Source organism: Siniperca chuatsi, linkage group LG9 (assembly GCF_020085105.1).
Source record: "Siniperca chuatsi isolate FFG_IHB_CAS linkage group LG9, ASM2008510v1, whole genome shotgun sequence".
NCBI classification, from domain to species: Eukaryota; Metazoa; Chordata; class Actinopteri; order Centrarchiformes; family Sinipercidae; genus Siniperca; species Siniperca chuatsi.
The window spans coordinates 11,071,590-11,095,915 of NC_058050.1; the positions used below are offsets into that span (position 1 = coordinate 11,071,590).

Here is a 24,326-nt window from a genome sequence, read left to right on the forward strand (position 1 = left end):
TGTAAGAAATTACATTACAATTCCTGCGTATATTTTGTCATAATATGCAACATTAATGAGTGATGCATATTATATGCTATTTTCAAGAAAGAACAGTAAAGAAAGAAAGACTGAGGGATATAAAAGATAAGAAAATTGTTATATTCTCTGATAAATTAGAGTGAAGTGTACTTTTCCACAAGTAAAAACAGAGACAGAAAGACACACAGACAGGTCTAGGTTGTATTAAATGTTCTAGATGTTTTATTGGTGTTGGTTTCATTTATTTGACACACATGTTCTACTAGTCGTGTATTTTTTTCTTCTTGAATTTCAACTCTTGCAGCCATCTGAGATAGATCCAGCCTGAGACCGCTGGCCCTTCACTGGTCTCCAACTCATACATGCACACAGACCCGGACCGGACCAGACCGGGCTATACCAGGACCTAGACTGAACCAGAGCTGGACCCTATCCGGTTAGAGACCCCAGGCATGTGGACTTATCATCACCACTCACCACATCACAGCACACTGTACCACATCATACTGGCACACCTGCAGTGACAGGAACCTGAAAGCCTTGGTTGGTGTCTTGTGTCTTGTGGTAAAAACACAGCCTAAAACCCTGCTCTGCTGTTACTGTTTTAGAGTAGCCTCCTGAAAATCCAGCAAAAATAACTGAAACCAAACAAAAAACAAAAAGAGAGACACATATCTCTTGCTTTTTCCTATTTCACCAATATTGTTGTTGTTCTTCTACATGAATGTCTCTCTTGAGCTGTTTTTCAACATGTGTTTTTTTATTGTTTCATTTAAATTCAGTATAGAATTATATAGATTTCCTAGAGCACACAGAAAGATTGAATTGTATTTACCAACTTGGGGGGTTGTACTGTAATAGTTATTAACAAGGACAATGGTTCACACAGTGCACACAAACAGAGACAAACGTGGAGCAGGAGGGAGGGGAAGGGAGGGGTGTGAGAGACAGAGGGGGAGAGAGGAGGGACAGGACGCCATGGGGTGTGCTTTGTTAGGCCTAAATGAGGGAAAGCAGCTCTCACATACCCCCCCCCTTAGAAATAAAAAAGACAAGTAAAATCATTGAAACCCCCCCGTACCCCACATATTAAAAAACAACAACACTGTGGCCGTCAAGAACGGAAGGGAAGGAAAATGGACACAGGGAGAACGGCAGGGAGATGACCACTCCGCTGGTCCTCCACAGACAGGAGACGGAGGCGAGAGGTGGCAGTCGAAGTGGTGTCGGCGTTGGGATCTCACTGTGTGATCTTTATATCTGTGTATGATTGGAGGACAAGCAAAGGGTTCGCGAGAAAGGGAAAAGAGAGAGGAACGAAGGCATAGAGAAAGACGAGGAAGAGAGAGCAGGGGAAGAACAGGGAAGGGGAAGGAGCTGGATGGCCCTTTTTTGCAGAGCATAGACACTCCCTTTGTATCCTTAGCTCATTCAAATCTACATACACAATATGCAGCTGCCGTTTGGTAGATATATTGGTTTATGTACACAGCAGTGAGAGAACACATGCAAAGAGTATCATAGGAGATGGGGAGAAGGGTGGGGCGGGTCAATGTAGAAAGTTGTAAAGGTGCTTTTGCTGTTTTTAATCTTTGGGGCAGTTGTGATGAAAATTGCTTCAAAGCGGTTTTTGTCTTTAAGGGGGTGGGGCATCTGGAGGTGTGTCTTGCCAGGGATGGAGTGACAGAGGGGAGAAATAAGTGAAAGATGTAGGGGGTTTGAGCAAAGATGCTCCATCGATCAATAGTATGTCTCCTTTTCCACCCAACCTGCAGTGTAAATGAGAGAGAAAAAAAACACAAAGGAAAAGTTCACAGTTAGTTTAACAATTTTTTACAAGTCATATTTTCTGAGCATTAGTTAAAGGACTAGTTCAACATTTTGGGAAATATGCTTATTCTTGCAGAGAGTTAGATGAAAAGACTGAAACCACTTTAATGTCTGAATGGTAAATATGCGGCTACAGCCAGCAGTCAGTAAGCTTAGCTTACAACAAATACTGGAAACAGGGGGAGTGCAAGCCTAGCTCTGTCTAAAGATAACATAATCTGCCTACCAGCACCTCTAAAGCTCACTAATTAACACGTTATATCTTGTTTGCTTAATCTGTACAAAAACTGAAGTGTAAAAACTACATGTTGTGGTTTCACAGGGTTTATGTGCTAGACAATTTCTTGGCTGGGTGCAGTGACTTCCTCGAGTCTTGTCGTCGCTGTGAGTTTGCCAGGCAACCAGCGGAGACTCCAGCAAGTTACCGCACCAAGCCAAAAAATAGTCCAGCACATTACCCCTGTAAAATCACAACGTGTTGTTGTCGCAATATTCTTTTAAAGAAACTTTGGTCTTAACAGGTAACGCACTTTATTGAGACAAAAATATACTCACCTCCAGGGTTCCGGCGGAGGAGAAGTTTTCGGACTTCATCATAAACAAAGATGAGAAAACTATAGGGGAATGCACAAAACCACCAGGTAGGTCTGTGGGCAAGACAAGAGAACCACAAGGATTAAAAATAATCAAGTAAACAGATAACACGATATGTCTTCATATCAGAGTGACTGCATAATGGCACTCACTTTAGAGGGTACATCCTGAGTGCCACATCCATGCCTGGGCAGTAGGACAGGAAGGCAGCCAGGGCTGTCTCTTCAAACAGGCCGAAGATCAAGATCTTGTTCCTGGGTTGAGAAACACAACAAATATTGGGGAAATGATGATGGAGAAATTGAGATACGTTTCACCCTAATTTAGATCATTTAATGCTAATGATTGTTGGCAAAAAAGATAAATTAAGTGCCAAGATAGGTTCTGGAAACCCAGCACCTGAAAAGACACATGTAAGAATATTGGTAACACAGTACAGCTGTTGGACTCACCCAGTGGTGGAAAGTAACTTTACTTAAGTACTGTACTTCAGGACAATTTTGAGGTACTTGTACTTTACTTGAGTATTTCAATTTTCTGCTAGATTATATTTCTACTCCACTACATCTCAGAGGGGAATTACTCCACTACATTTATTTAATAACTTTAGTTTGCAGATTCAGATTATCAAATAAATGATGATGTATTATTATAGATAAAGATACAACTTTATTGATCCTCAGGGGGAAATTCACAAGCTACCCAGCAGTATATAAAGTAATTAAAATGAGCTCCACCTTTACCAGCTGCAACATTAAAGTGATGAACACAGTAATACATTAATAATAATAATCCAATAATATAATATATATTATTCTGAAATGGGCCATTCTGCATAATGAATACTTTTACTTTTGGTACTTTTAAGTTTTCATGCTAGTACTTTTGTACTTTTACTTAAGTAAAGTATTGAATGCAGGACTTTTAATTGTAACAGAGTATTTCTACACTGTGGTTTTAGTACTTTTACTTCACTAAAGGATCTGAGTACTTCTTCCACATCTGGACTCACCTCATGCCCTGCTGGAACACAGAGTTACGTCTGGTCTTGCAGATGATGACATCAGCCCATTGCACTACTACAATACTAACAAAGAAGGCGGTGTGGCATGTGAACTCCACAATCTTCCTCTGCTCGTATGTCTGAGGGCAGGAGAGGACAAACAGACAGTAAGATAAAGTAACAAAACATGGAAACACACTACAAGTTCACTTAAACACACAAAAACTACACACTTACCCATTGCTGCCCATAGCTGTCCTCCAGGTCGTTGACAGAGCGGTCATCCCATTTGAGCCTGATGCCTACTAGTCGACTGGGCAGGAAACCATTTTCAGCCAAGATGACAAAGTAGGCGAAGAAGCCTCCCAGAGCCTGGATCATACCTGAGGAAAAACATACAGACAGAAAGATAAGTTACAGATTTTTAAGTTTTCTAACTTCCTTAATGTATTTTTCACAAAAACATTGCAGATAGGTTCAAAGATAATCCAGCTGTTGTTGTTTGTGAACAACAAAGGGGGATAAAGTTGATTTTATCACAAAATTACTTTCAGGCAACCAAGATAAAACTTCAATCCAGATCAAAGACAATTCACAGCCTGGATCAGCAGTAGCAATTTTCATTTCACCTACCAATTTGTCCATAGGCAATGCTGATAAGCCTCTCATTCACCAGCTTGTCCCTGAATGGGTTCCTGGGCTGACGCTTCATGATGTCGCTCTCAGCTGTTTCATAAGCCAGTGAGATAGCTGGCACCTAGGGGAAGAGAAAGAAATGTGAACTTTTAGTACAGCATGACGTGTCATATCAACAGGAGCTGGTCAAGAAGGCTCACCAGCGCCTCTTCTTCCTGAGGACACTGAAGAAGAACCAACTGTCCTCAGCTATCCTGGTGAACTTCTATCACTGCACAGTAGAGAGCATCCTAACCAACTGTGTCACAGTCAGGTATGGGAACTGCTCTGCTGCAGAGCGCAAGGCACTGGAGCGGGTGGTGAAAACTGCCCAGCGAATCACAGGGGACTCCACTTCCAGCCATTGAGGACATCCAGAGGAAACGCTGTCTGCGTTGAGCCTGCAGAATTCTTAAGGACCCCTCTCACTGCCTTCCGGCAGGCGCCTCAGCTGCCTCCGGGAAAGTACCAGCAGACTGAGAAACAGCTTTTTTCCAAGAGCTGTCTTTCTACTGAACTCTGCCCCCCGCTGATTCCACTGTCCCCTCATATACCTTAACTTTAAATGCTGCTATATTGTTTTTGCTGCTGCTTTATTGTTTTTGCTACATGTACCACATGTTCATTTGCGCTACCGGACTATTTATTTATACATATACTGCATCATTTGCACTCCAGTACTATGTACTGAATACTGCAATAACTCATCTACTTATTTCTGTCCATAATTTGCACTACTTAATATTCATTGCACTACTGTTCTGCCCAGTCCAATTCATTATTGTACATATCCATCAGTATACTTCTGTTTATAGTAATGCCATCTGTATATAATGTCCATAGTACCACTTGTAAAATATTTTCATAATATTGCTCTATCCTGCATTTATGCACATACTTTATATCCTGCACTTGCTTCTTACACTTCTGGTTAGACCTAAACTGCATTTCGTTGCCTTGTACTTGTACATGTGTAACGACAGTAAAGTTGAATCTAATCTAATCTAAAGCTGTATTCGCTGATGCCTGTGTGCGAGTGCAAGCTGTATTTGTTGTAAAAAAAAAACCTCTCACCATGTCAGTTCCCAGGTCAATACAGAGGATGGTGATGGTTCCCAGTGGCAGGGGAATGTTGACAATGATGAAAAACAGGAACGGGGTGATCTCTGGGATGTTGCTGGTCAGGGTGTAGGCAATGGACTTCTTAAGGTTATCAAAGATCAAACGGCCTGAACAGAGAGAATCAGACAGGTCACATCATGTACTAAGTCCTACTGTTTGGCTCTTGTGGCAAAAAACTGGAGAGTTAGACCTGACACATTTTCTAGAACCTCAACTTTTCTGTTCTGAGCACTGATTTTGTGTCAGAATTTTTTTTTTTTGTTAATCTGCAGGGAAAAAATCTTATTTTACATTCACTTCTTCTTACATATTTTCACAGATTCTCTCATTATAATCTCTTCATTGCTTTAAATGTTCTCTATCTTCTGGTCCTGTCCTTTGGGTCTTCTCACCTTCTTCCACTCCTGTGACAATAGAGGCAAAGTTGTCATCCAACAAGATCATGTCTGCAGCCTGTTTGGACACATCTGAGCCTGAGATTCCCATGGCAACACCAATGTCGGCCTTTTTCAGCGCAGGGGAGTCATTCACACCATCACCTGTAACAGCTACAATGGCACCCTGGGAGAGAAGAAGGAGGGATCAGGTTATATAGCATAAATACATAGAAGAAGTTATATTTGTTAAATGTATGTATCCCTCATCTACCCAGGTATCTTCATTTTAAGAGAGACCTTCTTATTGTAACTATCTATGACCGATTTTGGCATGATCTATGCCAAAGCCATCATTAAATGGGTCAGTAATTCATGAATAAATTGTAATGGTGTTTTAAAAAAACCCTGATCACAGAACAACCTCAATATTTTCAAGACCTGCATTTGGGAAAGCAGATGTCAAAGGCCAAATCTATTTTTTATAAAGACTTAGAGCATAATCCATTAAATAAAACACCATACACCATTTTTTTCATCTTTTAAATGAAACTGTCACATTTAAAATTAGTGAATTTAATTTTAATCAAATTAAAATAAAGCCTTTTGTTATTTCAAATACAATCTAACCATTTCACAGTGGGGGAAAAAAACACGTTTTACGCATCAGTCAGGGAATCCTCATTCAACAGATCACTAGCGCCATCTGCTGTTGTGAAAGTATACTGATACTTAAAAGTATAGTCACTGAATGTGCCCAATGTAATTTCCACACATTTACTGTGCATAGGGCATTTTATTAAAACAATTTCAAAATGCCCCAACCAGTCTCTGGCAGCCCTCTACAATGATGAGCTTCTGTTGTGGGGAGGTCCTGGCAAAGACAATCTCTGTGTGATTCCTCAGGATGTCGTCCATCTGATCCTGAGATAGATCTTTTAGGTCTGTACCATGGATCACACAGGCCTTGGCATCCCTGAAAACAGACACACATTGATGCAGGTCTCATAATTAGACAAGTACTGTGTGCTTGTTTTTCTGTGAACAGTCTTTACCTGGGGTTGACCTGGCTGACAGGTATGTTGAGACGAGCTGCAATGTCCTCCACTGTCTCGTTGCCCTCTGAGATGATGCCCACTCCCTTGGCAATGGCCTTGGCTGTGATTGGGTGATCTCCAGTGACCATAATGACCTAATAATAACAAGAGCAACAAAAATGACATTTCATCACGTGATCTCAAAGGTACTTATTATTATACAGAACCGTACTATAAAACAGTGTAAGGAACATAGAGATCATATTATTAGGCATGTTAAAAAAGCTCACCTTGATACCAGCAGATCGGCATTTGCCAACAGCATCAGGCACAGCAGCACGAGGAGGGTCGATCATGGACATGAGGCCAACAAAGCAAAGGTTGTCTGTCTGGAAGTTGACATCCTCTGTGTCAAAGGCAAAGCCCTTGGGGTACTGGTCTTCTGGCAGCATCTGGTGGCAGAAACCTGGAGGGAAAAGAAAAGTGCAATTTAGTGTTTAATTTGTGATGTCTAAGAATCAAATCAGATCTTCTATCCCTATCCCTACTTCACCTCTGACATAACTTTCAATAGTCAGTCTTCAGACATTACATTTCAATAGTACCTTGTTTCAACAGATCTTAAGTTGAGAAAAAAAATGCTTTGCGTATGAATTGACCTGTATGCAAATTTTGGGATTTGTCAAAATTAATTAATTGCAGTCACCTCTAATGCAAGTATGGGGTTTTGAGCCAATGAAAGTACACCACTATTAGACATACTGCAATTGATGTCCTTTAAGTTACATAGCGTCGCTGTCCAATGAAAGCCATGTATTTCCAAATTTGATTTGAGTGATTTTTGAGTGATTTTTCATACTGAAAGATGTTTCTCTTTGGGTTGAGAACATTCTTCTACCTCTTATGTTACAGGAACCATTTAAAAACCTGTTAGACAATATGAAAAAGGCATTGTCACAAAGCTGAAAACAGAGCCATTTTTCTTAGCCAATGAAAAGTTGATGTTTTTGAGATACATGGTTTTCACAGGAAAAGTAGTGGCACTAGAAGGTTCAAATAAGCTATTAAGTAATGACCAAAAATAAAATGTTCCTCTGAAAGTAAAATTAATGGAATGTTGTAATTTTTGTAAATGTAATATGGTATGAAGAATTACTAAACAAATACATTTTCCAATGATTTGTCTCTAATCCCTATTTTCTCCTTTTGAACCTCATGGTCATACTGTACTTACCCTGTCGCTCTCTCTCCCTCTGTTTCTTTGACCATCCATCTTTACCTCTTTCCAGTTCTATCTGTCCTTACCCAGTACTCTCTCTCCCAATCCTCCCAGCTCCATGTAGGCATTCTGGAAAGCTTCCTTCAACTCCTCATCCATAGGTTGCTCCTTGCCCTGTATCATGATAGTGGAGCAACGGTCTAGGATCCTCTCAGGGGCTCCCTTCATCACCAGCAGGTAGCGGTTGTCATTGGGATCCTCCGTCTCATGCACTGAGAGCTAGAGGAGGAGAATGGAAATTTGATGTAGCGAATAGGGTGTTTGTGCATATATAGGTCATCATTCATAGGTATTCATCTTTGTACACAGCTATAATCCAACCCAACCCGTTACTTACTTGGTATTTGTTGGTGGAGTTAAAGGGGATCTCAGCCACCTTCTTGTTCTTATCCCTCATCATCCTGACTGAGCCACAGGAAAGCTCGATACATTTCAGCAGGGCGGACTCTGAGGCATCGCCGGCCACGTCACGCTTCAGGATGGGAAATGAGTCTTGTCCAGCTTTGAACTGAGCGCGGTTACACAGACCAGCGATGCGAGCCAGAGACAACCATGTCACTGAGCTCTTGTCAAAAGCGGCACCTGCAGAAAGAACATAAGAGTGGGTATTATTAACCATCATGATTTCTAGTAATAATTTTTCCCTATTACAGTGGTAACATATTTCATCAGTGGTGTATGCCCTCTCCTCACTAACCAGACTGGTCCTCGGTGGTGTCGGCCTCGTGGATCTGGTTGTCAAACCACATGTGGGCCACAGTCATCCTGTTCTGGGTCAGGGTGCCTGTCTTGTCAGAGCAGATGGTGGAGGTGGAGCCCAGGGTTTCCACAGCTTCCAAGTTCTTCACCAGGCAGTTCTTTTTAGCCATACGTTTGGCAGTCAGGGTCAGACATACCTGCAGGCAAATACATTCATGATGTTAAACTATGTTACTTATCATTGTGTTTGGATGTATCAACTATGAAGCTCCAAAACAGCATTTCTCTGTTTCTCTGTACAATTAAATAAGAAGCAACCAAGTAAATCTTTTTACTTAAATTTTTTATAGCATCTTTCAAAATGAATGAGAAATACAATAATACTACATGTAATGAAATGGAAGAACAAACAATAACAAAAAGAAGTATAGACATGGTTAGCACTAAAATCAGACAAACATAAAGGAAAGAAATAAAAGAATGTTATGTGTCCAAAAGAAACTAATGAGCAACAACAACAGATAGTAAAAAAGATACTGTATGATACCAAAGTATGCTAATATAGGTGTCCACTTACAGTGACAGTGGCCAGCAGCCCTTCTGGCACGTTAGCCACAATGATACCAATGAGGAAGATGACAGCCTCCAGCCAGGTGTAACCCAAGATGATAGCGAGGATAAAAAACGTGACACCCAGGAAGACGGCCACGCCTGTGATGATCTGGATGAAGTGCTCGATCTCTTTGGCGATGGGGGTTTTGCCGGTCTCCAGGCCAGAGGTCAGAGTAGCAATGCGACCCATGACTGTGCGGTCTCCAGTGCAGATAACAAGGCCACGCGCTGTGCCTGGTTAGGAAAAAGGACGGAAATATAATGTTGTAAAATATCATTATTTCCTGTGTGATTAGTCCTATAAACACATTTTCTCATTTAAAATCAGATGTATGTATTATTATGTATTAAATTTTAGTCTAAGAGCAAAGAAAATCCAACCACAGACACACAAGTGAAAATAATAGCATGTAATGAGATAACTTCTGTTATGAATTGCCGCTATATAAATAAAATAAAACTGAATTGAATTAATACTATTGCCATGGTGACCATACCTTCCACACAGTTGGTGGAGAAGAAAGCAACGTTTCGGGTCTCCAAGGGGTTGTCATGAGTGCAGTCAGGTGACCTGCTCTGAGGTTCTGACTCGCCTGTTAGTGAGGAGTTATCAACCTAATGAGAAACAGAAAAAGTAAAACATGTAGTTGCATACGACAAGAAGCAAGACTTTGAATGTGTGTGTATATGTATGTGTGTGTGTCTGTGTGTTTACCTTGCAGCCATGAGCAGAAACCACCCTGATGTCAGCAGGGATCCTGTCTCCTCCCTTCACTTCAATCAGATCTCCGGCCACCACTTCTTCAGCGTTGATCTGTACCTTCTCACCCTCACGGATCACCAATGCTTGCTGCAGGGAGGTATCAGGGATGGTTAGAAAATACACACTCATTGGACATCATTTAGAGAAACAAAGTCTCTCAGAATATGGGGAGTTACAGCAGAACGCAAAGACCTTTTCCATCCCTTCATGTGAAAAGAACTGTCTGACTAAACACACTGTTAACAAAGAATTCATCAAATTTAATGAAAACACACAGTATGCATAACTATTTGCAAACTGAGAGTGGCAACCACCACCTGTGGCACCTCATTTTGCAATATACAGTATTTACCCTCTATTTCAGTGGCAAGCAAATAGGTAAAGAGTGAAGACTTACATGAATAGAAGCAACAGTGTTTCTGCTTCTCAGTGTCCACATACATAAAGTCACATTAACTGGGTATTTATGACCTATAATTTCTGGTGTCTGCTAATTGTTCCCAAAAATCCTAAAAAGATTCACTTTCTAGGTCCCTTTTCCAGGGGGAATCAAAATAAGCATTCACATATAAGTTGGTTGCTTTTGACAAAACACATATTTACCTGAGGCACCATGTTCTTGAAAGACTCCATGATTTTGGAGCTCTTGGCCTCTTGAAAGTATGAGAAGCAACCAGTAATGACGACGACAGCTGTGAGCACAATACCAAGGTACAACTGGAGAGAGAGAGAGAGAGACAGAGAGACAGAGAGGCAAAGTCAAACATATGTGAGTGTGGGCTGTGGGAAGGCATTGGGTACAGTATGTGTGATGCTAAAATTGCTTTGCTGAGGTGTTATTTAAGTCTGTACTTCAGAGTCAGAAGTGTGACGGACGTGTTAATGAGGTGTAGATGGTGCAGATGTGAATATATGTGTATGTGTGCATGTGCAAAATCTGTGTGACTGTTTGTGTGCATGTGTGTGTGGATTGCTCACATTGTCTCCTGCAGGTTCGTCCTCAGTGGCTGCCTGGATGGCGTAGGCCAGGAAGCAGAGGATGGCGCCGATCCACAGCAGGATGGAGAATCCACCGAACAGCTGGCGACAGAACTTGACCCACTCCGGGGTGGTGGGAGGAGGGGTGAGAGCATTGGGACCATCCCTAATCAGAAATTCTGCTGCCTTGGCATTGGTCAGTCCCTGGAGAGAACACATAGGAAGTGGGATGTGGAGTTAGCAGAGAAAGGCGAGTCTGCACTGATGCAAAGCCAACAAAAACATTAACATTCTCATATTTCTTTAGTATGACTTTGGAGTCTAAGGGGACTGTTTTGGCTTAGATTGTCAATTAACTGTAATAAACCAAGACAAGTACCCTTATGTCACCTAGTGGCCAACTGGAAAAGCAGTCTGAAACCATAGCTGTACATACTGAGAGAACATAATATCATAAACTCACCTGGACAATGTCAGTCTGGAATTTCCTGCATACTTCCTCTATGGACATCTTATGTTCCGTCTGAAAAAAACCCAAACATACAGAGATAATGAGTACTCTGCGTAGTTCAGTATGTTTAGTAGTTGCCATTTTTTGCATGCAAGGAAAATTTGTATAAAGCGGTCGTAGAAGTATGCTAATATGCAATGAAAAAGTTTTAAGCTTTTTAGTATTTTTAGAACATCCAATAACTTAATAGCATACAAGGTAATTAGAAATTTACTCCATGCATGCAGTTCACCTGAGAGATAAGAGTATCAGGGCAGCCAGATATGGCGTCCCAGGTGTCTGTTTCTTGCGCTGGGATGTGGGATCAAAGTGACCACCTCCTGACAACAAGTCACCCCTCTTACCAGCAAAAATAAAAATGTTTGGCCTGTATGAGAAAGATTTCCCTTCTCTCCAACAGAGTTGGTGTCAATTCACTTTCATTTACTATAAGCTCCAAGAGAGATGTTCTTCAAAAGTAGAACATCATTTACTCACATGTTAAAATGCATGAATGGTATATAAATCTTTTGAAACAATTAGGGAATTTAAGTATCAAATTAATCAGCTTTTGACTGACAGGATCAAAAGTGAATTGGCTTCAAACATACTTTATGTCAACATTCAGTTCCACAAGTATTCAGAGATAAGAGAAGGTTTTACTTACAATGGGCACTTCCTTCTTCAGGTCATCCATGTCCTTGGTCCCCTTCTTCTTCTTGGGGGATCGGTCACTTTTGTCCTGTGTGGTGGCAACGCGGTAACTGTCTGACCGCCCATACTACAGACACACACACATGTTTTATACATGCCTTCGGACTAGATAAAGGAGATAGTAGCCCATACGCCTTTGTGTATAATCTTAACTGTTCTCTGGGCTTGTACATGTACATTATATTAACTAAAACCAAACTTTTTGTTCTCTGAAAATGCATGAAATGCTTTAATTATTCAGAGAAAAGTCTTGCCTGGCAACAGAAATAAAGCCAGTGGGCTTTACTGAATTGACCTTGATGTTTCTCTCTTTCACTATACAGTAAATAATGTTGTATCCTTGTAAAGTGGCCTTGTGAGGTAGCCTGTATTACTCAGAAAGTAATAACGCCAATTATTCTCAGTTTATGAGGAAGATGTTAGATGAAGAGCATTAATATAAAAACCTGTTATCATAAGAATTATTGAAGACGTCAAAGGTAGATGCATTATCCTGGTAGCTTTTCTCAACAAAACATCTACATTAAGAGTGCACTATCACCACACATTAAAGCATGTGCCTGCTGTCTGCTCTGCCATATCGATTTGATCTCCATTGATCAAATTATTCTCACTCTGATGTCCACAGCAGCCTGATGGACACATCAAAACATCCTCAAGTGCAAATGGCTTAACCTACAGGTTTTAACTAATCGCTTCCTAGTCTTTTTCATTTATCTAGCAGCAAGCATTAAGGACATGAGAGAGAGCAGGCAAACAGAGTTTATATTCATCAAAGGCTTTCTGATTAGATTCTAGTATGTTCTACACTATACATCAGAGACATATCAGATGTCCTTGTCCTCTTATGTCGACTTTACTGCACTGCCTGTTGTTCCAGGTACCCTCCTTACTATAATTGTCCCCTCAGAAATTGGCTTATGTTGTTAAACTAGACATGAGTGGTCTATTAATAACCCAGATTGTCTCCAGCACTGCACATTCTACTCCTTCTAGGTCTATAACTGTAACTCTAGCTTGTTGTCCGGATGGAGAGCAGCCTGATTGCTGGGCCGCATCAATACAAATGTCCCTCATCAAAGGTCAGAGGCAAGAATCCCTCACAGGAGGTGTGAATGGGTCAGATCAAGGAAACTGCCCTTGGTGGCAGATCAACATAATCAGATATACACTGATGATGCGAAGCAGGGGTTTACAAGCATGTCAAGTAAAGGTCTCATCTGATATGGAAACCACATCATTTACCCTGAATCAGACAGAAACACTGATACCTATGAACTGATACTCAATGACAACAATAATCCAAATTTCAGATTAAGGTATGTGTGTCAAAAGATCAGAAGATTATGTTAAAGGTTAAGATTTCACTGATAAATTAGATAAGAGGTAATAGTAAAAACCAACTGTGTGCTGAAATTCACTGAAATAAAGTATGCACCCTCTAGTGGTACAACCAGGTAGTAACATTTTCAGGAGTGCAAGAAACTGCTGCTTGAATACTTTGCTTGAATACTGTTTGCATCTGATATTATAATACAGATATGAACTACAAAGAAGCAAAATGATCTGCCCTTTGATATAATGCTTAAAAGCATGTTTACTTTAAAAGTAAACGGTTAAAATTCACTAATCAAACGTACATATTTACAAAGGCACCAGGGAGGACGTATGAATTGAGATCCCAAGTCCTCCACACATCTCCATTGACAAACTCACAAAACCAAACCACACCAAAACACACACACCTGCAGTGTGACAAAATGTGACTACCAAAGTTCAAAACACCACTTCCCTCTTGAGCTGTAATTTAGCTGTTGCGTGAAACTCTTGTATGTGGTTACAAAGACCTGTGTTTCTGGTTTGTCGTCATAAAAAAAAAGGCTTTGTGAAACAACATGTGGATGACAACTCTCACTCACTCACTCACTCACTTAATAGTGGAGCACGGGCTGCTCAATGACCGCTTCTGAATTCAAAGCAAACAATGAAACCATTCATTCAAGCATGTCAGGCAGAGAGTAGCATGTCAGTGGGAGGGAGCTCTTTGACCTGACTGCGAATACACACACACAAACACACACACACACACACACACACACACACACACACACACACACACACACACACACACACACAAATGCATACAAACACACGTACATATGCAGAGTTCTGCAACAAAAGAGCATGTGAGCAAATATCTTGCCGTAGCAAGACCAGGCAGGCCTGACGAGGCAGAGGCTGCATAAAGCAGAGACTGATGCAGTGGAAAAGTACTGCTGCACATCCCCTCTTGAGACAGACCCAGTATATATGTGTGTGTGTGTGTGTGTGTGCGTGTGTGTGTGTGTGTGTGTCTGTGATTGAGAAAGAGGGTGTGTTGGCACATACATGTATGTATTATTCACTGGAGATTAACTGAACACATGAAGGCTTCATATCTCTATTTAGAGATCAAAAGTGTTGAATAACATGGAAAGTTACAGATTTACCTTCTAATCAGGTGTCAAATAGGCACCATAATCTTAAAGATGACAGACTGGCAGGTGTGTAAGTATGCGTTTGCAGGTATAATATTGTTGTAGTGTCTAGTTTTTCCACAGGCAACGAGGAACGCTGCAAATACACATTTAGGGAGCATTGTCAGCTCCACAGCACACCTGCTCTTCTGAGCATATGCACACTGAAATTAATAATATAAATATGTACACACACAGTTCTTTCTCTATCTCTCCCTATCACACACACACACACACACACACACACACACACACACACACACACACACACCAATGCCCAGACAATAGGTAGGGAGGTAGAGAGGAGTGCCAAACAAAGCGATATGTGGTGAAAGTAGAGATACGGAGAGATGGATGTTAAGGGGGTGGATGACAGGATTGGGCACATGGAAAGGGAGACATCAGTGGGAGGTGAGAATGGGGAATTGATAAAGAGCGAGAGAGGCAGGTGGAGAAAGGGACTGAGAGTGAAAGAGAGAAGAGCTGTTGTCACCCCTCTCTCATGCTTCTAATTAGATATAGACCAGCATTCTTTGTCTGCTGGCTCTGTGTCGTTTGACCCGCAGTGACCCCACTCTATTAGATTGCACAACCTCACTTAGAGTGTGTGTGTGTCACTTTGAGTATGTGTTCTCATATGCTACTAGATTATATTCTCACTCTGGGTGTCCGTGTTTGTCCTTAAGTGTATATAGTACGTTTGCGGATATGAATGAGTAGTTATCAGCATGACTCAGAGAGAAAAGACAGGTTGTTAATTTATCTTTGGTCTGTGTTTACAGTATGTTGAGTATGTTAAGTGCATACCTGCTTTGTGTGTGTGAGTGTGCTTGCCACTCAATCATTTATTTTCTCCTTTCCCCCTTTATACACACCCTGCTACCTGATACGTTGTGTCTTGCACCACATTGCACCTACAGTAGGTTGCTAACATTTTTGCAAAAATGTGAAACAAGTAAAAGCCTTTAAACTATACGTCTGTCTACTTTTAAGTCTGTTTTTATTGTATTATTTAGTTGTTACTCATCTGTATATATCAGAATCAGAAATACTTTATATATATATATCCATCTCTGTTATCTGCATCTTGATTGTTTAATTATTGTTTAATTATTGTTTAATTATTCAGCAGAGAACGATGAAGTCCATATTGTGTGCTTATACAATCTGAGTATCTTTTCATTTGCAGAAAATGTCAAATTGCCCCTGCTTGTGTGTGTCTGTGTGGGTGCCCAGCTGTCTCACACAGCTCTGGGTAATGTAATGAGCCCCCTCTGTTCAGAGGAAGGAAACAGAGACTCGTGGCTAGAATTACAGACACCCACTCTCCCACAAGCACACAGACGAACAGACTGATGGACAGACATATCTCTGACATCATCAGGAAATGGAAACATCGGATGCTCCTCTATGGATTACATAGTGCAACCACTCACATCAGTTACATATTGGCTTATAAAATTCTGCTTAAAAAATCAATAATTCAATAAAGCCAATGCTTCACATATCTGGTTGTGTGTTTGATTTAATCATAAATTATCCTGCAGGCCTACTCTGGCTAACCAGACTAAACCTTGAATTTTGTCCTCATATGAACAACTCTGACGAATGAGTGGTGACCGGCACGGCCATTGACATGGTGACGAAACTCAGCAGTGGCCAAGTACTCCTAGAATCCCCTGATGTGATCCGGGATGAGTAATACTGATGCATATGTAACTGGACACTGTATTCACTGCTGTATAACACAAACAGGCAATTGATTCAAGGAACTGGTGTGTGTTCGTGTGTGCTTGGGTCTGTGTGAGCAGAAGTGAGTCATTATGTTGGCTACAGTCCGTATGAGCAGCGTCTGCATGCATTGCGGCAGCGAGAGTGAGGGAGTGAATGAGAGAGAGAGAGAGACCTAGTGATTGTGAAATAATATGATTAGACACAAAGATGAGACACAACTTAAAACTTATAGTCAGAGAGCTCTTAGAAGGAAAGAGCTTGTCAAAATCTTCTCAAAATGTAGCAAGGCAGTTAACAGTGTATTTTCTAACTTGAATGAGCACTGGGCATGTTCAAGGCATATTTGGATTTCTTACGTACCATAAAACTAGACAATTGTAGTCTCTTTTGGCAGACATGGTTTTGGCACATCTGTGTACCCACTAAGTGAAATGTTCAAGTTAGGAAAGAACTATGTCAAGCACGTTAAAGACAACAGGTCGAGGCATGCCCACTGATGGTGAGTTTGTCTGTGTAGCATTTTTTTCTTCCCCTTTAATCGCATGCATACAGACTCCTGCAACAAGAGGAACTGATGCGCATATATACACAAATGCAAAAGGCAGGAATGCTGTTTTTGGGCAATTATATTTCCCTTTTTGAGTAACTCACATGAGGAAGTGGTTGGTAGGGCAAAGAACACCACAGTATTCATCATACCTACATATGAGTCTTCACTTCCTCTTTGAATGGAACAGCCAGATGCAAGGATCACATCAGCTCCTTTGCACTGACCATGTGAGAACTACATCATGGCCTCATTGCGTGTTTGTCACTATGACGATGACTGTAGAATGTACAGCTGTCTTACACAGGGTCGTTTCACATGTGCTCTGGGCACATGGGAACTGGATGCACATTCACAATGAAATTATTATAAATAGTTGTATGTTGCATGTTATGTTTTTTATTATTATTATTATTTGCATTTGCATTATTAAAACATCCTTGAGACTCAGTTTATTAAAACTTGATCTCCACCACTCTTCGCTGTCCCTCTCAAACAACAAAAGACACTTTTATGAAAATGCAAAAAGGTATAAAAGGTACGAACACACACAATTTTAATATATATATTTGAGAACTTCATGTTAAAATGGGTGCTTGTTTGTACTTTTATTTCTGCATCTGTAGACTTGCTACTATGAGTGTGGTGTGTGCGTGTGTGTGCGTGTCTGTGTGACCTTGCAAGGTCAATGGGCCATCTGCTGTTTCTTGCAGCAGGATGGCAGGGTCACAGTGGGCGAGCTCAGGCCAGGGACCAAGGGACATAACTGTTGGGATTAGCTTGTCTGATTACTACACTCGATTAGCCCACTGTGCCTCTTCCTCTCTTTGTCTCTTTGTCTCTCTCTCTCTCTCTCTCTCTCTCTCTCTCTCTCTCTCTCTCTCTTTCTCTCTTCTTTCTCTTCCATTCTCTCTCAGGAAAATCAAACGCATAAATGTACTCTCCACATTTATCATTAGGTCTGGGTGCCAAATAATTTGGTGAATGGCTTCTAACAGTACTAAGTGAATTAGATGATTACTTTTAACAGATGATTAGGATTTGAATCCCTTGTAAAAGAGATATTTGTTTCGATTATCTGTATCAGCCTTGAGAGTGATATGAAGGTTCCTTATCTTCCTATTCAACAAAGTGGATAGACTTCAAAAGGGGGAGATTCCAGATATCAGACATGAAGAGGAAAGGGAAAAGATGGCATTCAGCGTTTCTGAAAGAAATAGACAGTGACTACAACAGTCCCAGGGGACATTCTGTTTCTAAAGTGGCAGTTAAAATTAAACACTACATGTACAAGTACATGTAATAGATTGATCCGATGGAATAGTATACGTAAATAGATGTACAATGAAAAGGTTGCGGCCGTTTAAGAGCAGTAAGAGAAAATCTTAATCTCTAAACCACATAAACACAAAGAGACAGAGAGAGATTAACTCTCTTTAGCTCTCATATAATCTGTGTTGTGCTCTCTCCAAAACCTAAAAACAACCCAAACTGAAAATCCCAATTTAAGTTGACACCCCCCGCACACACACACACACCCACCCATACTCTGTTCCCTCCTGTCCATCTGTCTGTCCTGTCATCATCTTAATATGTCCATCCCACAGAGACAATAGCGTAACTGTGTAGCTTTAGTTCTATATAAGGCACAGTCCACCCCTGTGAGCTCTGAGGGATATATTTACTTGCAGTGTAGTTTGTGTGTCTTGGTGTGTGTGTGAATGTGGCCTGGTCTAGATTAGCATTGTAAATCTTGCCATAGCAAACATGGCATCTCGCCATGGTGTGAGAGAGGGCACCTTAGAGCTCCTCAGCAGGCAGCTGGTCGCACAGAGCAGCTGTGCAGATCATCCATAGACACAGCTGCTGACTGCACAACCAAACCAGCTAAACCAAATACCCATTTACATACCAGGATCTGTTATGTTCAGTATGTCTGAATGAATGGAAATCATTCACCATTCACTATTCAGGAGAATAATTACTGTAAATCTTAAAACTACTTGAAGAATGCGGTAACAAAATACAAATCAAATGCAGCAACATGTAAAATGATCTATTTTTGATTCTAACAAGCCTTTGTCCATTGTGGCCGCCCAGTGTTACACTTTGCTTTGGTCTATTCACACAGGGACACACACATTTACAATCACACACAGTTCACAAACACACACACACATCTCCAGGACAACACCCTGAATTAGTCATGTCGTTGTAGTTAGGCAACCTAATCCCTCTGAATCGCTCTCATTATGGGAGACCATCAACACGTTAATGTTGGAAAACTGTTAGCAATCACTATGTCCACTGTAATCTTGTTTTAAAGCAATGTATGAAGGAGACAGCACTGACCTTTAGATTTTATTAGCATTACACAAACTGCTACTGAGCTCACAGCTCAGGCTTTGTCCTGTTAGTCTCACACTAGCGAGGAGGCTAACTCCAGGTTTTTTTGGCTGAGGCACTAGAGAAATCTGGACTATGTCCTTCAGCAGTATTCTCACTAAGGACATTGTCCTCATACCAGTGGATATCTATTGATCAGAGACCCTCAAGAGGCTTGAAAGGGACAATGGAGGAGCATTTTAAAGGTCCACCATATTGACCTAAATTGACCCCTAGGCCACAGGGCTAAAAGATGCCAGCTGGCTGTGCGGTCAGAGAGATCATGCGGCATCAAATCCTGTATGGACATGTTTTTCTATTGGTCCCTGCAACGCGTGGGACAGATCAGTTGAGGTACAGTGCAGCCTATCAGCATCAGGCAGCAGGTGCAGTGGGGAGGGATGTGCAGCACTCTGCACCAAACTGAGGGCTGGGCCTCTGCAGAGGCCACACACATCCTGAACTACCATCCACTAACACCTTCTAACTTCACACTAGTGCCAATATAAAAGTACACACTGTCCTGCAAAGCTTTATATCACGACAGGTAATTAGTAAGTCTAATCAAAGTCTTTTAAGGAACTCAACACTAACAGGAGCTTCTCCTCAGCCATACTGCAGCTCAACCACACCCCTCGTCACCAGCCTGTATGACCTTCTGACAATGCCTCAGTGCAACTACTATACCTTCATCTATCTTCCCCCATCTCTCCTGGGGCACCAGCCCACCTACACCACACCTCTCCATCACCACACTTCAGTCAATATCCTATGAAAATCATCCGCCCAACCACATCCATCCTCTCCCGATGCCATCTGCCTCCTGTCCCCCTGATAACCAATCAAACAAGGTGCAGCAAGAGGAAACAAGAGCCATAGTAATGTGAGCCTCAGGTCATTATCCTGTAACAGGATATATAGCCAAGCAGCTCTCCCCCTCCATACACCTCATCCGTCGCTTTAAATCCCTCTCTCTTTCTCTCTTCACCTGCAGACCAGTAACTACTTATCTGCCCTTCCTCTCTCTCTCTGTCCCTCTTGCTCTCTCAGCAGTGGCACCCTCCCCCCATCAGTGTCACGTGTCTGAAGGTGAAAACCAGCAGCCCTTCATCAACATCTGGCTTTACCTTCATCCTACAGTTTCATCAGCATCACAGCATCGTAGCTGTATCAATGTGAAGAGCAGGACAATGAGCAAGATGAGAAGGTGTGTGAGTGAAAAGACCTCTAAGACATTTAGCCTATCGCAGCTCTTTACAGGGAATTTCCACACCAGAGGCCCCGCCCCCGGTTTGACGCAGAATGCACGTTGCAAGCGAGGTACGTCGCAAGAGATGCCCCCCTGCGGCCTTGGGAAAGGACAGCTGGCAGTGCCATCGCACAGTGCGCCAGTGCGAAATTCGCGGAAGAAAGACAGAAAGAGAGAGAAGGAAGTGTAGTCGAGTAATAAGCGTGATAACAAGATACTCGGTACACTTATCCATCCATCACTCCATCCCTTCATCCATCTATCCATCCCATTTCCCATTCAGGGTGACCTTAGTGCGCAGCGAGGGAAAGTCAAGGAAACAACCTTCACAGATCGCCAGGGGCGCTCATATTCTCTTTTATTATGGCAATATCTGGAGAGCCGTGGCATCCTCCGAAATGATACACCACTTCTACTCAGCGTCTCTCCCTCACACTGCTTTACCTTCCACACAGCAGCAGTAGGCCTACATGCGTAAGCACTTTTTGCATTCTCATCCCTTTTGACGCAGTGCCCACCAATGCTGCCGGGTTGGCTTTCACATCTAAATGAATACTCCGACACGGACCGGAGGTTCTCTCCCACCCCCCGAGTCCTACATTTTGAACGTCTCTCCCGGCAGAGAAATGTCAGATGTTGCGGGGGTCACATCAGCTGGTGTTACTGCGATGACACCGGTTTGCACTGCCTCTACAGCGGCAGATATCTCTCAGTACCGCATGGTCTCCGCAGCGTCACACCACCGCATCATTCAGCAGACAGACCGTGGTCAGAGATTAAAAATTATAACTAGGCTACTCCCGCAGGATGATGATGGAGAAGAAATTGCGCAATAGCCCATATCGACAGTCGCTGTGTTTTTCCACCAGCCTCCTCTTATTCATTTGCTTCTTGATAATCGGAAACAGATCAGATGTTTTCAATGGTTTAACGGTGCGCACAGCAGATGGGAACTCTCTGAGGCCATAGGCCAGTGAAAAATTCTATCGAGAACATCGTCGTGCTCTTACGGTACTGAACGCATCGTTTCTTTAATCTGTAGTGTGTGTAAATGTGTTGGCGTTGGCACTGTTGGCGTTTATCGAGTCCCTGTTATGTCACAAATTAAAGGGGAAATAAGCTGTTGAGGCGCTTACTCCCAGTAACCGCATTATGACGCATGGGTCATTGAGGGTGCTGATGATGAGACTCCTCCGCTGCTAGCGTCCACTGTAAGGACGCGATGGGCTCAGCATCTCCCCGGTTCATCGCCAGATGCTTCTTCTGTGTGGGACCCGACCGGAGAGACGGCAGTGACAGGGTTTAAAGCAGGAGAGGACATGGGGGGTGGGGGCACAGTACACCGTGTTCATTCATCACGTCATAGAGCATAACTATGTACGTTTGTGCCTTCAAATGTAACAAAACACCGTTTTTTTAAAACCACAGGTTAATGATGGGTGAACAGAATAGGTTTCTAACACGTGCACCCCCCCTCCTCCCCCCGCCCTCCCTCTCTCTCACACTAGAGCTCTCGGTAAGAATAAACCGATTAGGCCTACCATGGCTGGCAAGGTTATAGTCAAAGTAGCCTAAGGCCTATCAGAGACCTGAAATACATATGACACACTGACAACCCCTAAACCACACAGACCTTCTCTTCTTATGAGACTGGCATCAGTTTTCATTGATATTCAATCTTGAGGCCTATTTAAATTGACCGAGTGAATCTGAGCAAAGGACACGAGCCAATAATAGGATTTTCTATTCAAGTCAAAACCAGGCTAATCAAAGCAGTTAAATGCCGCTGCATTCTATTGCTGCGTTAGACATGAGCTTCTGGCTACATCAGTCTGTCGCAGTCTAGCAGACCAGCGTAAAACAGGTTCCGCATTAGAGTCAATGTCACTCAGACAAACGGGATTTCCATAAAGGAAAAAATAATGACATCACGGCTCAGCTTGAAGCCCTTCCTCATCAGGAATAATATAGCGTATCAGGCTACCGCTCACTTCCCAGGCCACTTCAGGTGGGCTACAACGCAGTTAGGAAGTTGGGATCGTCAGTCTTACCCCCATGTTGGCGCAGTCACTCTTCTCCTCTCAGGTGATGCACGGCTTGAGAGGTGTCAGCCCCTCACGTTGAATTATATCAAAATGCCTTGCCTTGAAAAATAAAAGAGAATATGCTCAGTTTTTTAGGGTTGCTTGTTAATGAAAAACGAGCAGGAAAACGACGTCAGGGATGTTATCAATAGGTCTGACAAAAGATTTTTCTTAGGCTTAAATAAACGGTCTCTCAAACCTTCAAAAAGATTAGGCTACAATCTTTTCCCCCCGTGAGACGTCTTTCAAATGAAATATTGCGGTCTCAAGCGGAGCATCACGCGGGGATGCGCTTCCTTCCTTTGCTCTCTGATACTTGCGGTGAAAGACCGGCGAATCTAACGAGCCGCACTGCTACCTTTTCAGCACTTGATCTTCCTCCGCGGCTCAGCCAGCTGCCGCAGTACACCGCTCCTCTAACCGCAACACTCCGCCAATGGAAGAAGCGCCGCCTCAAGCAAATGGTGAACCGAGAAGCCAATTACACCCGCCCACCGCTCACGCAGCTGTCCAATCATAATTCGGAGCGTCTCAGCGGTGAAGAAATCGCTGACCAATTGGTTTCATCTCAGCCTCCAAGCGGGCCAATAGAAGGCCAATACTGCCCCTCCTGCTTCACTGCAGAATTCCGAGGCCTGCAGCCAGCAACGTCGCGAGTCTCTAGGCTGAAATTTTGTATAAATGGACGCACAAGGTTAGATTGTAGTTGTCGTGGTTGTGTCTGTTCATCATGTAATGTATTTATGTAAGATAAAATAGTTGATTTGTGTGCATTATTGCATGTGATAAGCACCCTCGGATGTCTCATCGGTCGTGTTGGTCCTGTCATGAGCATGTTGTGCACCCCCATATGTCACTTCAGTAGTGAACCCAGGGTGCAGCAGACAGAGGAGACAGCCATACAGTCAGTGTTGTGAATGTGTGGTGTGTGTGTGAGAGAGAGAGCGAGAAATGCAGATAAAAAGAAATAGGGTGAAGTCAGAATCATATTTGATCATATTACTTCATAGTTCAGTCATCAGTGTATCAGTGCACATCAGGGGCATGGCCAGCTACAGACATCAACTTCACTGCCAATGCATCAGCAGGTCAACAGTTTTGACAGTGCAGAGTCAGCAGCTTTAGCTGATGTGGAGAGACTTGCACTTAGTGGCAAAGGTAAAATACTGACAAGGGGGTACCTTAGTGGAAATAAAGCAAATAATCAAACCTGTCTTGTTTCAGCAAAGTTTGGGGCCTCTGGAGCTGTATAGCTGCTTGAAATTTATGAGCACAGTTATAAAAAATGTTTTCTACAAATATTCACAAACTGAGAGAGAAATGAACTAGTCTATCAAATCAGACTGCATTCTTTAAACACTGGACAATCAGGAAGAGAAAGGGACGGAAATGGCAGAAAACAGAGAGGGAGGTTTACCAAGGACAAGGATAGTGTGCACAAAGAGAACAAAATATGAGGACAGGAAAGAAAATGGGTAGATGGACAGATTATCTATTTTTCTGTACCAATGCCAAAGAGATTCAAAAACAGAGAGTGTGAAAGAGAAACAGACAGAAGACATGCAAGAGCAGGAGGAAACTGGCCCATATGCAGCAGTGAGTTGCCATTGCTGGCAATTG

General features: G+C 42.3%; 1 protein-coding gene across 4 annotated transcripts; it reads right to left on the minus strand.

Moving 5' to 3' along the window:
• Nucleotides 1–220: 220 nt before the first annotated feature.
• atp1a3b (ATPase Na+/K+ transporting subunit alpha 3b) lies at nt 221–23,124 on the minus strand. Of its 4 annotated transcripts, none has more exons than XM_044208882.1 (23): nt 22,906–23,124; nt 22,674–22,766; nt 12,145–12,219; nt 11,451–11,510; nt 10,988–11,191; nt 10,613–10,726; nt 9,962–10,096; nt 9,744–9,861; nt 9,212–9,480; nt 8,633–8,831; nt 8,273–8,517; nt 7,962–8,154; nt 6,947–7,122; nt 6,675–6,811; nt 6,445–6,595; nt 5,638–5,806; nt 5,198–5,352; nt 4,082–4,205; nt 3,686–3,831; nt 3,458–3,588; nt 2,598–2,699; nt 2,407–2,498; nt 221–1,790 (listed from the first exon to the last, which is right to left on the minus strand). In XM_044208882.1, the coding sequence occupies exons 2-23, from the start codon at nt 22,677–22,679 to the stop codon at nt 1,762–1,764; spliced, it is 3,030 nt and encodes a 1,009-aa protein (XP_044064817.1). In that variant the 5' UTR covers nt 22,680–22,766; nt 22,906–23,124; the 3' UTR covers nt 221–1,761. The 4 variants fall into 4 exon arrangements, with proteins under 4 accessions (XP_044064817.1, XP_044064816.1, XP_044064818.1 ...); XM_044208881.1 differs by having other exon boundaries at nt 12,145–12,258; XM_044208883.1 differs by having other exon boundaries at nt 22,674–23,124.
• Between the last annotated feature and the right edge of the window lie 1,202 nt (nt 23,125–24,326).